At 42.3% G+C, this 22,005-nt stretch overlaps 1 protein-coding gene across 1 annotated transcript in view; it reads right to left on the reverse strand.

Annotated features, from left to right (window-relative positions):
* PPP1R13B (protein phosphatase 1 regulatory subunit 13B) overlaps positions 1-22,005 on the reverse strand; it is a 74,797-nt gene that overhangs the window by 17,259 nt on the left and 35,533 nt on the right. The window contains exons 3-6 of the mRNA XM_080931977.1: positions 18,771-18,890; positions 15,318-15,394; positions 3,128-3,229; positions 60-234 (exon numbers count right to left, since the gene is read on the reverse strand). Coding sequence (XP_080788103.1) covers positions 60-234; positions 3,128-3,229; positions 15,318-15,394; positions 18,771-18,890 — 474 coding nt within the window. The remainder of the gene's footprint in view (positions 1-59; positions 235-3,127; positions 3,230-15,317; positions 15,395-18,770; positions 18,891-22,005) is intronic.

Here is a 22,005-nt window from a genome sequence, read left to right on the forward strand (position 1 = left end):
TGGCCTGTCTGCCTTGACTGAGCCCAGTGTGAGGTGCAGGGGCCGCACGCAGCACATACACAGATTGCCGTTCATAATTTTGCTGTAATCGACTTGTCCTCTCATAGCGCGGATCTTCTTCAGCTTGTTTTCCTGGGCTTCAACTCGCTCTTTAAGTTTCTGAAGCTTTTCATTCTCAGAAATGGACTGCTGCTGGCGGCGCTCCTGTTGCTTTAAGAAGTGTAAGCGCTGTTCCTAATAAAGAATGAAAAACCTAAGCTTTTCGAGTAGAAACTTGTGATTACCTTTATACATTAAAAACAAACAAAAAACCTGAATGCACCCTATAGCATCACCTATTAAAGAACGCTGAAGGTTAAAAGAAATGACTGTTCTGGGCATATACCCCAGAGACACTTTAATACACAACAAAGATATATGCACCACAATGTTCATAGCGGCTCTATTTATAATAGCCAGAAGCTGGAAGGAACCCAGATGTCCTTCAGAAGACGAATGGATACAAAAATTGTGGTACATATACACAATGGAATACTACTCAGCCACCAGAAACAATGACTTAACCAAATTCTTAAGAAAATGGCTGAATCTAGAGAAGATCATCCTGAGTGAGATAACCCACACAAAAGAACAGACATAATATGCAGTCACTGATAGTGGGATGCTAACCCCAGAGGCTTGCACTCCCCCAGAAACAACTCACAGACTGTATGAAGTCCAAGAAATAAAGAAAACAAAAAATATACATATATTCACAAAACAAGAAGACTTTGACTATTCCCATGTTGTGTTTTGTTTTGCATGTACTTTACGCTTATTGCAACTAGTACGTTTTCAATGCATACTGTCAAGCCCTTGAAAAAAATCAAGTACTGACTAAAAAACATATTCACATGGTTTTATGTAAAATTTATTTTAATGTCTGAAAAAACAGTACTGACAAAAATGTATAATTTTAAGCAAAAAATGTTTAAAATCTTTACATTTATCTTTGTTTTGCAAAATAAAGTCGTTTAAAAAAAAAAAAAGAAATGACTGTTCTTCCAGAGGTCCTGAGTTCAAATCCCAGCAATGACATAATGGCTCATAACCATCTGTAATGGGATCCAGTGCCCTCTTCTGCTGTGTCTGAAGACAGCAACAGTGTATGCACATACATGAGATAAATAAATACATCTTTTTAAAAAGTGAGAGTCTGTTTTCTATTTTTAAAAACACTGTAGAAATTCTGCATATACAAGATCACCCAAAACTGACATTACTGGACATCCATATATGTGAGACAATTTGAGTTTGGGGGTCCTTAAGGCAGACCTGATCACACGCACTGATCTGCACATTCAGCTCATGCTGGTGCCTCTGCCGAATGGTCCCAGCAGGAACTCAGGTGTGCTCCGGCATTTTCCTCTGCATGCCATAGCATCTGTCAATTCCCACCAGCCTTGCTCCTGCTGTCTGCTCAGGGATCCTGATGCTACAAAGTACTTCCAAGGGTCCCACACCCAATTTCCTAAACAGCAGAGTGTTTACATGGAAAGAAAACCACTAGATGATCCTTTAATCTATACCTCATACTAGGTAATCAAGGGACTGTTTGTTTTATTCATAGTGCCTTTAAATGGTGAAACATTTTAGAATATAACAATCCTACAATAAAGTGCACACAACACTTCTCACCAGTTTTTCTCCTCCTCATGTGAAAACAAGCCTTAAAACTAAGTCAGCAGTAAGTGTGTGTGGTCCCATCTGTGCACACAGCACTGAAAAAAGAGGCTTACACACAAACCCACAGGCTTTACTCACTAATTAAGGGGCAGAAATTCATGCTCACATATTTCAGATTGAACATTAACTTGTTTATATTGTGTAAAGAATCTACAAAGTTTTCTTCATTACATTTGTGTTTGTGTGTCTGCATACACACACTCGTGGGCGCACACTTGTGCAAGAGCCCTCAGAGGCCAGGAAAGACTGTCTCATGAGCTATCTGATGGATGCTGGGAGATGAATGTAGGTCCTCTGAAAAACAGCAATTACTCTCACCTGCCGAGTGTCTCCAGCTCTACAATACTGGTTTTTGTTTGTTAATTCTCGAGGTCCAATAAGCTTTGAGACACCTTTTTAAAAATGTGAGAGTGTAAGTGGGTGGGTATGTGTGTGCCTTGATGTGCAAGTAAAGGTCAGAGTATAACCCACAGAAACTGGTTCTTTCCTTCCACCATGTGAGACCCAGAAATGGAGTTCAGGTCATCAGGATGAGCCGTCTTGTTGACCATCTTATTAAAGATAGATTTTTAAGACACGTACAATCAATTCTCATTTACATTAAGGCAGTCAGAACAGTGAACGAAACATGCAGTAGGTGAGGAAGACTAGACTAGTCACTTGCTGACTGAGTAACTCTACAGAGAGGATAGGCAGGTCAGCCAGATGGGTAAAGGCACTGTCCCTAAGCTGAACCTGAGATGGTGGAAGGAGAGAACCAACTCTAAGAATTTGTCCTTTCCCTACACCTATGCTATGGCACACATGCCATGACACCTAAACATACATATATAACAGAAAAACACAAAGCAAGTAGAAGCTCTGGACTTTTTTCTAGTTGATTTTTAAGCATGACTAAACTGATTTTGAAAAATTCCCAAACCCACTTTTGGGGTTTACCCTCAAAAGAAGGACTTGGGGTATATAATGGGCCCTACTGATGCCCCACATTCTAACAGTCCAAACATGCTCAATGTGGAAAAGCACCTGGAAAGCCCATTTGTTAACTGGCTATCACCCCTCCAGGGCCCCGCCAGAGCTTTCATCGAACTGTCGGTATCCTCTAGTATAAAACCTACTACAGAGCAGAGATCCCACCCAGAGATCTCTCCACATCCTGCCTGCCATTTGGTTAAATCAGTTACTTTCCACTCTGCAATGTCATGTGTACCAAAGGCCAAAGGCTCTGATGCAACTCCAACATGGAGAAGATTCAGGCACATGTGCCCCTAGAGAAAGTAACACATACACACTGCTCAGCACTTACTCTCCTGGCAAAGCCCCATCTCACCACCCAAGATGGTTACCTCAACCTTAGCAAGTTGAAAATTATACATTGTGAATTATGTTTCTCTGATTGTACCTTGGCAACCAACATTTGCTGCTGATTTTCAATTTGCTGCTGCTGCCTGGCTGCCATATCTTGAAGTTCCGAGAGGGTAAGTTCAACACGTGGATTCCCAACCTGTAGGGAAAAAGTACTCATTGGTATGTACTTCCTTCTGCATAATTACCTTTCTCTAAGTATTAGAATTCATACACAGCTCAGTTTTAGATAGGTTCCCAAGGAATTAGAAGAATAAAAAAGTTTTTATTGACAAAAATTTCTCCTATCTGATGACTACTTTTATTAAAGGTAAATAAAAAGTATATAATTTTTAGATACTATTTTTCTAATGCATAAATCTCAGATACTATATTTAATAAAAACCTAATGACCATTTGCAAGTGTGCATAACTGAAGTTCTTCTGTCTTGAATAGGGATTTAACAGGTGTATTTGAGCAAACGGGGCTGGCAAACAGTTAAAGACAAACAACCAAAAAAATAAATATACAGATGACGCCTCTCCCCCCAAATTCACTATCACCTGCTCTAGAGAAATTGAAATACAGATTCTAAAATGCAAATATCCATTAAAAGCCTCCTGTATGGTCCGCCTATTGCCTGACAGAACAGTGTATGTGGGCTGGACATAAAAAGAAAGAAGTAGAGCACAAAATGGCCATATGCCCTTCCCACAAGCCTCAGAATGCTCAGCAGGCACTCCACCTCGCAGACAGGAAAGCAAGCAGAAGCAGACAGCATAATACGGCAGCACAGGCAGCCTGTGTCCTTACCCTTCACACAGAACAAGACTCACTAAGTTCTGCCATGTGCAAGATGTATCCTCTCAGATGTGCTCCGTGCACTGAGCACATATCCTTCAAGTCTACACGCTGGGTGTGCGAGGACTCCAGAGAGGAGCCCTGGGAAAGGTAAGGATGTATCCAAAGGAGGCAGCTTGTAAAAGCAGCAGAGTTCCATCCCAAAGGCCTGGTCTTCCTCTGAACCCTTCCTTTCTAACCAGGAAGGTTATGTTGTATGGCACCCCTCAGATCCTCACTACCTACTTCTTACTTCTACACACACACACACACACACACACACACACACTGACACTTTTTAACCTCTTACAGTTGTTTTTCTAATTTTGGAGTTTAATGTCATGGATATGAGTGTTCTGCCTGTACGTATGTCTGTGCATCCCACATGAAGAGTTACGGAGTTGTGAGCAACCATGTGGGTTCTGGAACTGAATCTGCATCCAGTTCAGCCCATAGTCTACCAGCTTCGCCTCTTCCTAAACTTTTATGATTACCTCAGCATACCTTAAGCTCCAGAAACACTGACTCAAACCAGGAATTGCTCAGCATTCTTATCTGAATATTATTCTTTTATCTAAAGATCCTGATGGAGCAATGTGGAGCCAGTCTCTTTTAAAAATTAGCTATTTTACATTAATTAGTTAATTAATTAATTAGCATATATGCCATGGGCAGTCAGGACAATTTAAAGAGACAGCTCTTTCCTTCCCACATGCAGATGGAAGCTGCTTTCCTCAAGCACCTTTGCCCTTTAGCTAAGCCATCTTGTCAGTCCATAAAAATTAGGTATTTTAAGCTGTCAAGTGACAGAAGCTTCCATTTGAACACAAGCATGTTCTACCAAAAATAAAGTTCCTCCTATACAGGCTGCTGGAAGAGCAAGGTCAGCAGCTTCACTGAGCTGTAGAGCCGCACCCTACAGCACTGACTTGCCAAGCAGGATGTGCTTATTGGGCCATACTGCTGACTGTTACGGGGCCATCAACTGCTTTCTGACTGGAGCTGAGGCCTGCTCTGTGGAGGGAGTTGAAGCCTGCTATTTTTAGCTCAGTCATAGGCCATAGAGGATAAGCTAATACTGCTGTCTTGCTAGTGGACATCCTGTGACCATCACACTGCCTTTTAATACTTATGGTTTATGCCCAGAGGTCAGTGCTGCTCAGTTACAGTTAGAGAAGCTTTAGCTTGTGGTGGTAAACGGCTACTGTGGAGATTTATAATTGGCCCCAAAGCTGAGAATAAGTGACAACTGAATGCTTGGTTGTAAATGGGATCTCTATGCCACCCAAATCAAGGCTCCGAGAACATCATGAAGAAGAGGAACAGAGAGGCAGGAGCAGAGGAGTGGTACGGAGCCCTGACTTGGGGCATGGCGTGCCTGCTGAGCTGTGGACTCACAGCAGCTCCGATTACTTGTACAGGAACTGCATAGAGATGGGAAAGGGTTCAGCAGACGGCATGCCTTGCTCAAGAGTTACTGACAGTCCATGGTTGCTGAGGCAGTAGCCACTGGAAAATTGCCTATGTGCCTGAAATAACTGCTCATTAGTGCTCATGTGAGTAAGCCTAATTAAACTCACCGGGTCACCAAAACACACACACAAGTTAAAGGAGACTGGCTGGAGACAGAAGTGAGCCAGTGGGAGTGGAGATAGGACAAGAAAACCCAGACACAGGGGCTCACACCTTGGTGCCTGGGAGGAGGTGTGTGTGTGTGTGTGTGTGTGTGTGTGTGTGTGTGTGTGTGTGTCTGTCTGTCTGTCTGTCATATACTTGAGTTGCTAGAGAGAAGTATAAAGTGTACTAGATGTAGACCAGTAGCACACTTTTGCTGACCCTGGTGACTCAGGTGAAATATCCCAGGCTCTCCTGTTATGGTTTGAGTTCTGTAGAGGTTGGAATGAGAGCTGTTCCCACAGGCTCCTGTATTTGAACACTTGCTCACAGGTTGTGGCTGCCTGGGAGGTTATGGAATCTTTAGTGGGTGGGGCCTTGCTGGAGGAAGTACAATACTGGCTGTGAGGTGTTATACCCAGGTCCCTCTCCTGTGTGTAGACACACCATGATCAGCCCGCACCCTGCTCCTGCATTAGTCCTTTCCTGCCTCTTGTCATGTCTTCTCCATAATGACAAACTCTACCAAAAACCAACTTTTTTCTTTCTTTCTTTCTTTCTTTTTTTTTTTTTTTTTTTTTTTTTTTTTTTTTTTTTTTTTGCTTTTTGTTTTATTTTTCTGAGACAGGGTTTTTCTGGGTAGTCCTGGCTGTCCTGGAACTTACTCTGTAGATCAGGCTTTGAGTATACAGAGATCCATCTGCTTCTGCTGGAGTTAAAGGCCTGCACCACCAACTGCTTGGCCTGTTTTCTCCTTTTAAGTTGCCGTTTGCCAGGAAATTATTTCACAACAACAGAAAATAACTAATATAGGTTCCCAAAGCACCACTTCACTAGTCACGAGTCCCATTTAAAAAAAAGGTAATATTCTGGTGTTATAATTTTAGGTAGACTGGTTTTGTGTCAACTTGACACAAGCTGGAGTTATCACAGAGAAAGGAGCCGTAGTTGGGGAAATGCCTCCATGAGATCCAGCTGTAAGATATTTTCTCAACTAGTGATCAAGGGGGGAGGGCCCAGCCCATTGTGGGTGGTGCCATCCTTGGGCTGGTAGTCCTGGGTTCTATAAGAAAGCAGGCTGAGCAAGCCAGGGAGAGCAAGCCAGTAAGTAACATCCCTCCATGACCTCTGTATCAGCTCCTGCTTCCTGACCTGCTTGAGTTTCAGTCCTGACTTCCTTTGGTGATGAACAGCGACATGGAAGTGTAAGCCGAATAAACCCTTTCCTCACCAACTTGCTTCTTGGTCATGATGTTTATGCAGGAATAGAAACCCTGACTAAGACAATAGGAAAAACCCATTGATAGTTTACCCAACCCAATGGTATAACTCTGAACTGTACTTGGACACTTAAGACTGGCCTTTGGCAGTGTTTGGATCTTCAGTGCTTCTGTTGTACTGGACACATATTCTGTCCCTTGATTTGAAGCTCTCTTGTCTTGGCAACCCTATCCTAAAGATACTTTGTTGTTCTTTAAGTCGACCCTGAGAGCAATCTACCCACAAGACAAAATACCAGTATAGGAAAGAATGTCATTCCAAAGATAGTCTTAAGAATGAGCCCCTTAGGGCTGGAGAGATGGCTCAGTAGCTGAGAGCACTGACCGCTATTCCAGAGGTCCTGAGTTCAATTCCCAGCCATCTGTGGTGGGATCTGATGCCCTCTTCTGGTGTGTCTGAAGACAGTGACAGTGTAACCACATATATGAAATAAAAATGAATAAATCTTATATTTTAAAAAAAAGAATGAGCTCCCTGCACCTCACACCCATGCGCTACTCCTCCTGTGAAGCGAGGCTTTCCTTTTTGGCAACCAAATCAGTGTGCACACAGAAACATGTTTTCATTGTATTTTACATGTATGAAACTGTTTTGTACTGAGGGACTGTTAAGATTCCTATAGGCACACAGACAAGGAGACCAAGTCTAAATAATAAAGATGATGAACTTCCTGTGGGCAATGACTGTGGACTAGTCCTGCAAAAGTTTAAGGTCCGATCAGGACATCTTTACCCCAAAGTTATGTACCCATCAGACTCCCTGTTTTGGTTCAAACTAAACAACCCTAAACTGAGGAAGAAGGACATCCTTCAGAGACCCTTATAGCTCCCGTCCTCAGAGAGACTGGGTGTGTACTCACTCACCCCTCAGACCTTTCTTTTAGCAGCATCTGCTGTGTCTGAGATCCACCATTATCCCTGCTGCTACCTATTGTGGTTGAGATTTTTCCTGCCTTTTAATCTTTAACTGGCAGAGAAGATGAACCCAATCAAGACCCTCAGACAGTAACAGGAACTGTTTTAAAGAGATTTAATCTAAGCTTTCAGTGTGTTGAACTCTAATTGTCCCTACAGTTGGCCCACCTACACATCAGTTTCAATGTATGCCACTACCAAATGGGCCCCCCACTACCCTGATCTTTGCAGAAGTCCCTGATGGCTCCCCCTGGCAACCTCTGATGGTGATGCTCTGATGCTGCTGAGCCACAGCTTACTTTGGAACCTTGCTCTACTTCTGCTATATTAAAAAAAAAAAGAGTGTTCAGACACCAGAAGAGGGCATCAGATCCCATTACAGACGGCTGTGAGCCACCATGTGGTTGCTGGGAATTGAACCCAGATCCTTTGGAAGAGCAGTCAGTGCTCTTAACTGCTGAGCCACCTCTCCAGCCCTCTGCTGTATATTTAATACAACCACTTTTTGTTTTTGTTTCTTTCTCTAAAACAACCTGTGACATCTGAAGTTTAAAAGTTACCTTCGCCAAACACCTTGTGTTAAATGTCTGCAAAGCTAAAACAGACAGCATAGGATTGGTTTAAAAGGAGCAGATTGAGAAATCCTAAACTTATTGGTAATCTCAAGAGCCTATGAGTAATTGTTTAAACTGTACATTTTATACATTTTTCTGTATGGACAACTCACAATAAAAAAGAAACAAAAAACGGGCTAAAGAGATAGCTCAAAATTTGGAAGCACTTGTTCTTGTAGAAGATCTAGATTTAGTTCCCAACACTCACAGTAGCTCACAACTGTCTGTAACCCTGGCTCCAGAGGATCTGATGCCCTCTCCTGGCCTCCATGAACGTCAAGCATACATGTGGTGCACAGACATATGGGCAGGCAAAACACCCACACACATAAAAGCAAGCAAACACATATATAAAAAGAGAAAATGTGAGCTAGCCAGTGCCAGGCACGGCGAGGACACCTATAATCCTAGCAGAGACCTCTATAAGTTATTCTAGGACAGAAAGGGTCACACAGAAGGCTCTGCCAAAAAAACACAGTTTGTGTTGATTCTAATGAGAATCATAATCAAAGTACCAGGGCAAGTGACTGTTTCCAAGATCGCAGCTGGCAGGACACCAGACACCCAGAGACATACTCATGGTAACCCTTTAAATACAAGATATTGGGTTGGAGAGATGGCTCAGCTGTTAAGAGCACTGGCTGCTGTTCCAGAGGTCTTAAGTTCAAATCCCAGCAAACATATGGTGGCTCACAACCATCTATAGTGAGATCTGATGCCCTCTGCTGGTGTGTCTGAAGACAGCTACAGTGTACTTATAATCAATCAATCAATCTTTAAAAAAAGAATTAAACATATTTATTTTAAAATTCCAATTAAAATTTATGCCTATGGGTGTTTTCTCCATTCTTAGAAGCTCCACTGAGCACAGAGAGTAATCAGCAGAAGGCAGAACCTTGGGCAACAAAAGAAACCCAAAGCTCACGTCTGCCCTCAGGCTCTGCCCATCTTGGGTATGGCTCTAGCAGCTGCTGTAGCCACTCACGCACAGATGCGCAGAGACTGGCTTCTCACTCAGGAGCAGAGTGCTGTCTATATGGCAGACTGACATTTAAGTCCTAAGCTGCCGAATGCTCTGCAGAGTGCAGCATGTACATCCCACCCAGCAGTGCACCGAGTTCCTACCTTTCCTCTCCAGGCCAGACCAAACTTGCTATATCAACCTTTTAGCAATGAGTTTGGTTTGTATTTTCCTGAACCTTATTGATGCTGAACACAATTCTATGTATGTAACAGGGCATTCACGTATTTCCTTTGGTCAAGCAATGCCCAATTTTTAAAAATTAGGTTATTTCCCCTAACCAAGAAGCTACTTGCAATGGATCCCACTGGCAAAGGGGAATCACTTTTTCTCCAATGGAGGCTCTCACCGGCGATACCAACAGCTCTACAGACATGTCACACTCCAAACAAAATAAAAAATGCCACTTTTTTGGGGTGGACTTATTGTTTCATTTTGGCATTTTCGTCTTATTTTTTGTTTGTTTTATGGCCTTTTTTTTTTTTCCATTAAGAGAGAGAATACACAGTTATGTGGGTAGGATCTGGGAGGAACTAGAGAGAAGAACTGATAAAATGTATAAAGATTAAATAAAAGTAAAAACATGAATAAAAATTATTTAGTTTTCAGAGTTCTTTATATCTTTAGTATGTAAGTTATTTGTCAAGCACATGAGTCTCAAGTACTTCCTCCTGGACTTTGTCTTTTTTTGTTACAAATATTAAGACCACCTCATAGGTACTAAACAACCAAACAGATACAGCTGAAGGCAGATTCACTGGCTGAAAAATATCTCCTTATTAAATAATGCAGAACACAACACCAAGCAAAGGAGAACTAAACAAGACAGGTATCTAATCGAGATCCAACAGGAAAAAGCGGAGGAAGACGAAATGCCTTAGGGGAACTGTGCACAATTATTAATAGATGCTGATCCTTAGAATCAGTAAGTTTGGCAAAATAAGAATAAAGTTATATGGCCTCATTCATAAGCAGTGATTATTCCTAATTTCATTAAATCACAAATGCCACTAAATGAAAGTGAAGAGATTCCTGACATCATAGACTGAACATTCATACAAAGTAGGTATAAGAGGAGATACAAACCCTATACAGAAGCAGCTGGGGACCAGATGGTGTCTGAGCAGAGCCTGAGCCACAGGTGACCCTGGATGAGCATCCTGGTCAGAGTTGTGACAAGAACTGCTGGCAAGGGGATGAAGTAACTGGCATCTATGCACAGCAAGGTAGACTAAGCAAAAGCTGCTTCAGAAGAAGGTAAATCCTGGCCTGACCCCATATCTGTTCCTGCTAAAGGAGCTAACGTCTCAATTACTTTCCTACAACTGTCATCTGACATGCACAACCACATGAAGAATGAACACTGAGCGACCACATTAGTAACTGCTTCCAAAAGTCAATCTTGACATCTATATTCAATTGATTAAGTGTCAGGCAATTTAGGTAAAAGGATAGTATGTTTTTATCAAATGATAAAAATAAAGAAAAAGAATGAATTTGGATTTCTAACTTACACCATACACAAAAATTCACTCCAAACAGACTATAGACCTAAACATGAGCTACACTTGTAACAGTTAGAAAAACAGAATCCATTAGCCTTGTAGCATGCTGGACATATGTCAGTCAGGAGGTGGCTTTCTCAGCAAGGCTGGCAGAGGGCATCTAGGACTCTACCAAAGAACATGCTTTTCCATGCACTGTGTCCTTTCAGAGTAGTAAGTCATAGTCATACATGTGAGCACTTGTATTGAATCAAAGAACCCATGATCTTTAGAGCCCCACACAGGGCACACAGAGAGAGTAAACCAAGCATCTTTATAGCACAGTCACATCAGTCACATCTTTATAGACACACCTACACCAGTGTGTCTGTCCTGGTGACTTGCAGGCTGTAGAGAGAACTTCCCCCAGCTCTTGCTTGAGCAGCTAATGGGCACGACTCTCAGCAGTTCAGTTCCTGCCTTACTCCAACCCACACAGCCTTTCTCCCTCGCAGCTGTATGCGATCAGCTCTTTCTTGTCTCAGCTCACAAGCAGAACATTTAAGATGCAACTGCTCCATTCGGAAGACAGAAATTGTGGGGAAAATATTTCTAGCATCTTGTTAATTTTAAAATGCACGTAAAAGTGCTTTGGAGACAATAAAGTGCTTTACAAGGCACCACATGACAGGATTCTACAGCAGGTGTGCATGCTGTAAAGACACTACATCTCTTTGATGTGATGCTTGCAGCAGTTAGGTTTATAGACAGGATCTCAGACGGTCCTCTTATAAAGGACAAGCTCTTATAAAAGGTACAAACACACTTTTAAGAACGTTTTTATTTTATTTTGTGTCTGAGTATTTTGTCTGCCTGAATGTCTGTGCACCACATGAATGCAGTTCCCTCAGTAGCCAGAAGAGAATGGTGAACCCCCTGAACAGGCGTTACAGATGATTGTTAGCCTCCATGTCGGTGGTGGGAACTGAACTTAGATACTATGGAAAAGCGCCCAGTGTTCTCAGCTACTGAGCCGTTTCTCCGGCTCCATAAACACACTTTTAATCTTAGTTTCAGGTCTAAATTTTGTTGCTCCTAACATAAAACAATTTTATCAAGAACAAAAACATCACAGACCTACAAAAACTAGCCTTCTCCCTTTATTACATATAGGAATACTATTCCATCTAACATTCATCTTACATTACCATCCCTGAAGCTCAGATCATGATCAATCTTAAAACTCAAAAGGATTTTCAACAGGTAAGGACACTAGCCTCCAAAACTGACAACCTGAGTTCAATCCCTGAAACCCACATGATGGAAGCATAGAACTGACTCCCCTGTTGTCCTCTGGCCTCTACTCTTACAGCACACACACACTCGCATGCGTGCACACACACACATAAAAAATAAAGGATTTTCAAAACTATGTTGTTAATTCTGAATTCTTACTATGATGTATGTCTGTGTCTTCGAGGTTATATTGCCTGGGATAGAAACATAAGGAATGTTTTAGACTCATTTTACAGAATCACAAACTCACCAAACATCCATCCATCCATCCATCCATCCATCCATCCATTTTGAGACAGTCTCACTATATAGCCGAAGGTTGCTTAGAGCTTTACTACATAGCCAAGGATGAGCTTAAACTCAGTCTGCCTTCTACCTCCCAGGTGCTTGAGATACAGGCATGTGCTGCCACACCGAGCTGAGTCAGGAAACCTTAGATAAGAGGTGCCAGGCGTGGCTCAGGCCTGTAGTACCAGTGCTCAGGAGGTGAGGATCCTTCCTGTTACATAGCAAGTTTGAGGTAAGCCTGGGATACAGTGAGGCCTTGTCACAAAGGTAGGGTAAAGATGAATGTGTGTGTGTGTGGGGGGGGAGACAGACAGACAGACAGATAGACAAAGACAGACAGACAGATAAGACAGACAACAGACACACAGACTGACTTCCTAAAAACAGTTAAGAGGTCTCTGCACAACTCTTCCAGATTTAGAATAATAAAAAGTCAGATGAGGACTGTGAAATGATCATTAGAGACTGGAGTGTAAGGAAGAGAGAGGAACGTCTACCTTAACACCAGCACATCTATGAATGGCAAAAGAAATATGACAATGAAACCAAATAGAAAAAATTATGGGGCTGGGAAAATGGCTTGGTGGATAAGGCACTCACCACAGTGTGAGGACCTGAGTTTGAACCCTCAGAACCCACATAAGAGCTAGCCTATGTAGAGCATAGTTGTAACTCCATGGGTTCCTACAGAAAGATAAGAGGCAGGGAGAGGAAGATCCTGGGAAGCAAGCAGGCCTACTAGTATGCTGTGTGCAGCAGGGGACAATAAAAGGTAAAGACCAACACCTATAGCTGTTTCCTGACCTGTACTCACACAGACAGTACTTATATGTACATGCACACACACACACACAATGCACACACACGTTTCCTAATAACAAACTAGAAATCTGTCTCTGTGGTGGTCTGAATGAACACGGCTCCCCCATATCCCCATTTATTTGAATGCTTGGTCCCTATCTGGTGAATGTTTTGGGAAGGATTAGAAGGTGTGGTCTTGTGGAAGGAGGTGTGACCTTGTTAGAAAAGTATGTCATTGGGTTTTAGGGTTTCAAAAGCCATTGCTAGGTGTAGTCTTACTATCTCTGCCTCCAACTTGTGGATCAGGAAGCAAGCTCTTAGCCAGTGCTCCAACCACAGGCCTCTCTGCTGCCACCATGCTCCCTACCTTGATCATGGGCAGCCTCTAAAGTTGTAAGCAAGCCCTCAAATAAATACTTTCTTTTATAAGTTGCCTTCATTATGATGTCTCTTCACAGAAACGTAACCCAGACAGGGTTCTATGGTGGCCATCTATAAAGCCTAACAAACTATTATTGAGTTATTTCCACGTTCCCTCTCTCCCCTCATGTCTGTCTTTGTCTCAAACTCACAGAGAGCCACCTGTTTCTGCTGCTCAATAACTGTTTCTAACGGGTGTTCCACCATGCCTGGCTTCTCTCTTTCTCAAGACAGGTTCTCAGCTATCCCAGATGGCTTTGAACTCACAATACAGTCAAGATGATCTTGAACTAATAACCCTCCTGTCTCAATCTCCTCACTGCTATAGTTATAGGCATATGACACCATTTTTGGCTTGTATGGTGGTGGAGATGAAACCCAGAACTTCATACATCCTGGGAAAATACTCTTAACAACTGAATTATAGCCTAGAACATTCTATAGACTAAGTCTAAAATGGTAACTACTTAGACTTTGATACAAGTGTACAAATATTGTCAACAACAATAAGCTATATACTTGACAACATAAGCTATATACTGCTTAAAACTTAGAAAGAGAGAGATGAGGAGCAGGAGGCTAGTATTCTTCTTTTACAAAGATGGGCATCATGTGATTCAAAGTCCAAAGAGGCAGAGATTTGAGGCTGGGGCGACGGTCATCAATAAGAGCACGTCCTGCCCTGCAGAGGACCTGAGTTTGGACCCGTATTACATGACAGCTAACAACTGTCTGAGACTCCAGTTTCAGGGGATCCAGGGCTTCTGACTTGCATGGACACTGCTCATGCACATGGGGTACATATATAGATATATACATGCAGGCAAATCACTTATACACAAAATTCAAAGTCTTAGGAGAGGGAGACGAGGAGATGGTGGCAGTGGCAATGGCCGTGGCCATTCAGATTAGATCTACCTTATCCAAAAGCTCAAAATCCAATACTCTTTAAAGTGCTAACATTACTTTTGGATTAGGGACAGTCAGTCAATGAAGCCTATGTAAGTATTTCCAATCTGCAAAGCTATGAGATCTGAAAGATCCTCAACCTGTGCGTTCACAGCACAAAAACTGCATGTCAGTAACCAGCTGGGAGGTGAGAGGCTCCCCCTGGCCTTCGTACCAGCATCTAACAAGGCCACGCGCACACTCGCTGAAGGTTAAATGTCTACTTAGTTTCAGAGCGAAAAGAAATAAACTAATCTTCTAGTCTTAAAATATTTGAAAAAGTTATAACTAAAACTTCCAAAAGATTGGCTTAAATGTTCTCCCCATGTGTGCAGTACTAAATGTGACCCAATGCTACAGCGTGCTGGAGCCCCTTCTCTCAGCTCAACTGCTCAGACATGTTCACCCTCCACCTACTCTGCTCCTCAAACCTGACGAATCAGAGCTTTAACGCTGCAGAGATGAAGCCAGCCGCTCTGCCCAATTCTTTGTTTCAGTGCTGGGAAGGGAGATGCAGGCTGACCCTGCGCTCCCTGACTAGTCAGTCCAGCCTACTTGGAAAGTTCCAGGCCAGTTAAGACTTCAAAAACCAAGGTGGATAGGTCCTCAGAGAGAACACTGCAGTTGTCCTCTGACCTCTATAGGCTCAGGAACACAAGTACCTGCATAAACACATGACCACTACACACACATACAAAAAAATTCAATTCAATTCACATGACTTACCCCATTTTCAGTGCGCTTTTCTCCAGGTACATTTATTACGTTTCTCTGAGTTCTCTGCTCTTGGGTCTGACGGCCACCTAAAGAGAAGAGAGGATGAAGCACATGTTGATAGCTCTTCCACACCAGATAACAAACACCACAAAACTACCTGTGTGTGTCTATGAGAGGGATTTCCAGAAAGGTTTGACTAAGGCAGGAAGACCGGGAAGACCCTCCCCAAAGGCCCTGTGCCAGCAGGGTCTGGGTTTCCGGACTGGACTACATGGAGGAGGAGAGCTAGCGCCAGCACGCATGTTCTACTTCCTGAGTGTGAGCAATGCCTCACTCCCAACCCCACAGCCAGAGCAGCTCTTCTACCATGCACTTCCCACCATGATGGATAGCTGCCTTTTGAAACCGTAAGCCAAAAGAAACATTGTTAGCTATCTTTTCTAGGTCTTTATTTTATAGTTTTGAGAGTTTCATGCATGAGTACTAAACTCACTTCTAGATTTTAAAAAATCATCTTTCTTTTGTGAGGCGAGGTCTTGCTATATTACATATCCTTGGCTGGCCTGGAACTTGCTATGTAGACTCATGGAGATCCTCCTCCCTCTGCCTTTGCTTTCTAAGTGCTGGCCTTAGAAGCGTGTGCCATCACATACAGCTCTGTTTTTAATGGTATGTGTAAGTGTCTGTGTGTGGGCTTATGCACATGAGGCCAGTACTCATGGAGGCCGTATGAGGGTATTGGATGCCCTTGGAACTGGAGCTACAGGAAGTTTGTTGGCTGGTGCTGGGAATTGCACTCAGGTTCTCTGTAGAAGCATATGTGCTCTTAGCCACCGAGGTGACTCTCCAGTCCCAAAAATAGATTTTGCCTTTTTTTCAATTTTTTTTTATTTGATGTGCACGCTTGGCCATGAGCATGTTCACGGTGAGTGTTCAGAGTCCAGAAGAGGGAACTGGATTCCCTTGGCGTTAGAGTTTCTCAGGTCCTCTGGAAGAGGAGCTGTCCAATCATCTCTTTGGCTCTTGGCTATTTTTTTTCCACCACAGAAATGAGAAAAAAATAACAAAAGAACTACTAACCCTTCATTTTTTCAATTATTTGCATATTTATGAGAATAAGTATAAAATATCAGGCCAAGAAATCCAAGACTTTGTACAGTTAATGTTTTGCAATCAGTCTTTTCAAGCGTTGCTTCTTGTATTTTAATTACACACACACACACACACACACACACACACACACACACTCACTTAATTTCAAGCATGAAACTGACTTGTAGAGTGGGGCTGGAGAAATGGTTCTGTGCTCTGGAGATGCTGGGTTTAATTTTCCAACACCCACATGGGGGATCATAGTCCTCAGTAACTACAGGTCCCAGGGGACCTGACACTCATCTGATTCAAAAAGCACCAATGTGTATGTGGGTGCGAAGACACAGATGCAGGCAAAACACCCATACACATAAATAAGTAAATAAACAAACTGTGTTTTAACTACTAAGCATGGTGGTACCTGCCTTTGAGTCCAGTACTCAGAGGTAAAGGCAGGCAGATCTCGCTGAGTTTGAGGCTAGCCTGGCCTACATATTGAGTCCCAGGCTAGCCAAGGCTACAAAGTGAAGCCTTGTCTCAAAACAAACAAACAAACAAACAAAAAACAAAACAAAACAAACAAACAAACAAACAAAAAAAACCCAGAGAAGGGTCAGGAGCCATCTAGGAAAGGCTGAAGACATGCAAGTGAGTTTCCTGGAGATGACCCACCATTTTGAATGGCCTGTGATGGGTGAGCTTTAAGAACATAGAGTCCTTAGAGACTTCATCCCAGGACTGTTACTCGCTGCCAATGCCTTTCCTGTTATTATAACATAAGGATTCCTGGGCATCAGCCCACACTATTGAGCAAATTCCCTGCAGATCAACATGAAAATAAACTTGTATGAACTAATTATGTTTAGATGAATTAATGATTTTACACAACTCCTGATTGGATTCAAATAATTTTAAGAAGAAAATTTAAGAAGATGGTTTTAGTTGTTTTGCCAGAAAGATGTAATAAAGTTAGAATCAAGAACAGAATAGCAAGCAAAGGCTGTATAATAAGAAATACAATGAGCTTTCACAATTACACTAAGAATAGAAATAGACTTGGGACATATTTGTGATCAAGGAAAAACATTCATTCTAGGTCAGGGCCAAGGATGAAGCCACAGATGCACACTAAGATAAGCCAGGCCATGTGAAACTGTTGCTTTGAACTTATAATGAGCTTATAAAATGAAACACTGCTTTGAACTTAGTATCAACTTCCTTCTGTAACTCCCTTTTGTGTAACATCTTATCTATGAGGTAATTTTATTAAAAATCTTTGTCTAAGAAGGTATAATTAGGCCGGAGAGAAGGAATAAAGTGTGGTATCTGGGGCTCAGCCCCATCTGCCAAATGTATCTGTCTATATGTATGTATATACATATATATGTAGATATAAGTGTATGCATGTAAGTATGCATGCATGAACACTTGTTGAGTTGATTAGACAGGTGGTAGGGCCTGACCAGTGTGTGTGTGTGTGTGTGTGTGTGTGTGTGTGTGTGTGTGTGTGTGTACTTCTTTCCTTCTCTACCAAACATTTTCTTCATCTACATTCCTAAGACTTCCTACATGGAAATGAAAATATACCCATTCATGTGGTCAGGGTACACACTACCATCGTTTTTTCTTTTCTTACTGTTGTTTGTTTTTGTTTTTGTTTTGTTTTGTTGTTGTTTTAGGTGGTGGTGGTGGTGGTGGTGGTGGTGGTGGTGGTGTCTTATTGGGTTTTGAGGGGAAACAGTTCAAGACAAGGCTTCTCTGTGTACTTCTTGCTGCCCTAAAACTTACAGAGATCTGCCTGCCTCTGCCTCCTGAGTGCTGGGATTATAGGCATGAGCCACCACACCTGGCTGGTTGTTTTGTTTGTTTTAAAGACAGGGATTCACTATGTAGCTTTGGCTGCCCTTGAGCTCAGAGATCCACCTGCCTGGTCTCTTGAGTGCTGGGATTACAGGTGCGTACCAGCAAGCCTGGCTTTGTTTTTAAGTAGCATACTTGCTGGTCTTGTCTTTTACGGTATGATGTGATAACGAGAAAGGCCTGCTGCACTCTAAAATTAGAAACATCTCTCATAACCTTTCATTATTATTATTTTAAAAATAACGTATTTGTTAAAATTAATACCTTCATACATTTCGTGTCTACACATCATCATATTGAGGGCACCATCTTACCAACATGATGTCCTGTGAGGAAGCAAGAGCCTTGTGACATGCTCAGGTCTGCAACAGCAGAGGCCAAGGGCACATGAACACTCTCTCTCCTAACAATTTTGAGTACAGGAAGAAACTGTGTGAATAATGTTTTCTAAAATTAACTAATACAACAAAAGTTAACAAGTAAGTGAGGTTTTAGAAAGCATTTACCTACCTTGTTCACTGCTCTCAGTTGGAGACTCCTCATGGCGAAGAAAAAATTTTACTTCTTCCCTGCGAGGCCCCCACTTCTGCAGGTGCTCATACATCATGTGGTCATAGGGGATGGGACGCTCTAGGGGAAAGACTACAGTTTACTCCAGAAACAAAGACAGGGACACCAACCAAAGCAAGCAAGCAAGTGCTCTCTCTCCCTCTCCCTCACACACACACAGATTCAAGAACATTCCAAGTTCTGAAATATTAATACTTTTAAACTATTACACACCATGTCTATAATCCCATCACTTGGGAGGCAGAGGTAAGAAGATGGCAAGTTTCAAGTCAACCTTAAGGATAGGAGGTCCTGGGCCAGCCTGGGCTACCTAGTGAGCTATACTTTCTCATAAAAAATTTTTAGTCTACACTAGTAGAATAATTGCCAAGGCAGTACTACACACTTTATCTTCCTAATGTAGAGTTGTCAAGACCAAGCAGTTCACAATGGCAGACCACTGTGAGATAACTGGCTTCATTTGGATTTCAGCCTCTTCTCACTAATGTTCCTTTCCTGTTCAAAATCTCATCCATGAAAGTGGACTTAACCGTGTAACTGCCTGGCCTCAGCAGGTCCTCAGTCCTTGTTCTTTAGGACTGTGACAATGCAGAGAAGCAGACAGGTGTTTGCAGGATAATCCTAACTTGAGTTTGTCTGATGTTCTAACAGGTCACATGTTTGGGCAGAAGACTGAGGAGAACTCTCCTTTTTCCTCTGGTTCTAACAGGTGTGAGCTTTACTTCAGGCTTTCAAAGGGGGTCATGTATTGAATAGGGAGAAACCTATTCCACTCAACTGATAATTAAATGATAACTTGGTCGACTAAATGGACCAAATGCAGTCTCCTCTGTAACTGATTTGTACAATGTCATACAGCTTTTCAACTTACTGTTGAAATGGATTAGCTGATATTTATTTAGGATTTTCTCATCTCTGTTTAAAATAAGGGGGTGGAGATGTGCTCATCTGGAAGAATGTTTGCCTCGATTGTGGAAAGCCCCAGGTCTGCCCTACTGCACAGGTATCATGGTTCCAGCACAGGGAAAGGGAAGAGGATGTGAATCCTTTCTGGGCTATCTGAGACACTGCCTCAAAACACTCAAGCTAGGAGTAGCCTATACTTTTCTTGCTCAGTTTTGGTACAGAATTTATACTTGTCTCATAAATGAATTAATTAGTTATCTTGTTTCCTAACTGACTTTGCTTATATCAAAAGGGATGATTTGTTCATTGAATGTGTGAAAGATGGAAATTTTCAGGGGCACATAAGGGAAAGGAGCCCCTACCCCAGAGTCTAGCTGAAGCCCCTGACCAGCTACGAGGCTGTGAAGGTGCCAACACAGGGATGGATGTTTCATATACTTCATGTTAAAATCATTACACCAGAATGCATGACCCTGGGAAAAGTCGAATTCCTCTCTGGACATCTTCTGAGAGTCTCAAGACTACTAAAGTTGTCACATTGGAGACAGCCTATGTGCCACACCTTTAACCCACTGTCACTGCAATTGCTCTTCTTTTCAGAGTCATTATAGCTAGGTGGTTTTGGAGACAGTGTGTCACTTTGCAGTTCAGGTTCCTTTGAGCCCACGATCCTCCTGCTTCAGCCTTCTAAGTGCAGGATTACTGATATGCAGACACCATTCCAGGCTCTAGTTTAAATTGTCTGCGTTTTATTTATTTAATTTTTAAGTATTTATTTTTATTTTATGTGTATGTACCTTTGCCTACATGTATGAATGTGCACTACTATTTCTGTACCTTGGAGGTCTAAAGAGGACCTTGGACCCAGTGAAACCTGGGTTACAGAGATCATGTGCCACCATTAAATGCTGGGAACCAAACCAGTGTGCTCCACCTGGCCATCACTCTAGCCACAAACTGCTTATTTTACGCTACACACCCCTCTGAGCTACAACACAATGCATATGACAATTTATTTTTTCCAAACCATTTGTTGCCCGTGTTTAGACAAGCTCTGCCTTACTTGCTTAACCAGTATCAAGGCTACGGGTATCTTGGATGACATGAAATCCACGTGTGCCTGGCCTGAGCTCAACACACTGCTGAGTATATCAAACACAAGTACAAATGAAGAGTAAAGAGCCAATCTCACACCACTCAAAAGGTCTGCAAAGGCAGTGTGTTTATAAATGCAGGGCCATAGACAGACTCAAGGTGTCTGCACTAGCCTTTTAAAGTGTAAGTCTGGGGGTGCAGAGATGGCTCAGTGTTGAGAGCATGTCCTGCTCCTCCAGAAGAACTGAGCTAACTCTCAGCACACTCTAACCACAGCAGGTAGCTCACAATCAGCTGCTCGGGAATTTCACACCTCTGATCTCTGTGAGCACCTGCATTCATGTGCACATTCACACACACACACACACACACACACACAACTGTAAATTATAATAATAATAAAGTTTAAAAATATGAAACTTTCAAAGAATAAAGCGTATCTGAAAACAGGCTGTCTCTAAGAGCTGGGAAAACACTTCCCTTTGGACATCTATCTTATTGTCACCTCACACTCACATGGTTGATGACTGTCAGCATCCAACACAGACTCATTCCCACCTTAGTGACCAGGTATATGTCTCTAAGCATCACTTTCATAATGCCATTCCTATTTAAAATCCGCACAACCGCTTTCTAGGTTCTCTGTGGCACAGGACCTTGTGTGCATTGGTCTGATGTCGCCTTCTTTTCAAGTTCAACCACTTCTTTATTTTCTTTTTAGTTCTTACTTTATTTTCTCAAGATAAGGTCTCACATAGGGCCTAAGCTGGCCTCAACTATGCAGAAGAGGGTAACCTTGAACTTCTGATCCTCCTGCCTTCACCTCAAGTGCCAGAATTATAGGATACAGGCATGTACCAACACACTCAGCTTAAATTTCTTCTTTGGGATGAATACTTTGCAGAATTTCCTGCATTCTGCAATCATATTATCTTTGAGAATTTTCTGTGCCCACCTGCTAACAAGTCTTTCAATATAAAAGCCAAGATTTTACTTCTCAGTTTAAACTGTTTGTGGAGGACTTACTCCTTACATCACATGCTATCTTCCTGATGTTATTAGAACAGAAAAGAGTTGTGAACAGAAGTTGAGGTATGTATAGCTCACTGGTAGAGTGTGTACTGAGCATTTGTATGGTCCTAAGTTCCACCCCCAGCACCATAACATACAACAT

This window comes from Micromys minutus (assembly GCF_963924665.1).
Source record: "Micromys minutus genome assembly, chromosome: 1".
NCBI classification, from domain to species: Eukaryota; Metazoa; Chordata; class Mammalia; order Rodentia; family Muridae; genus Micromys; species Micromys minutus.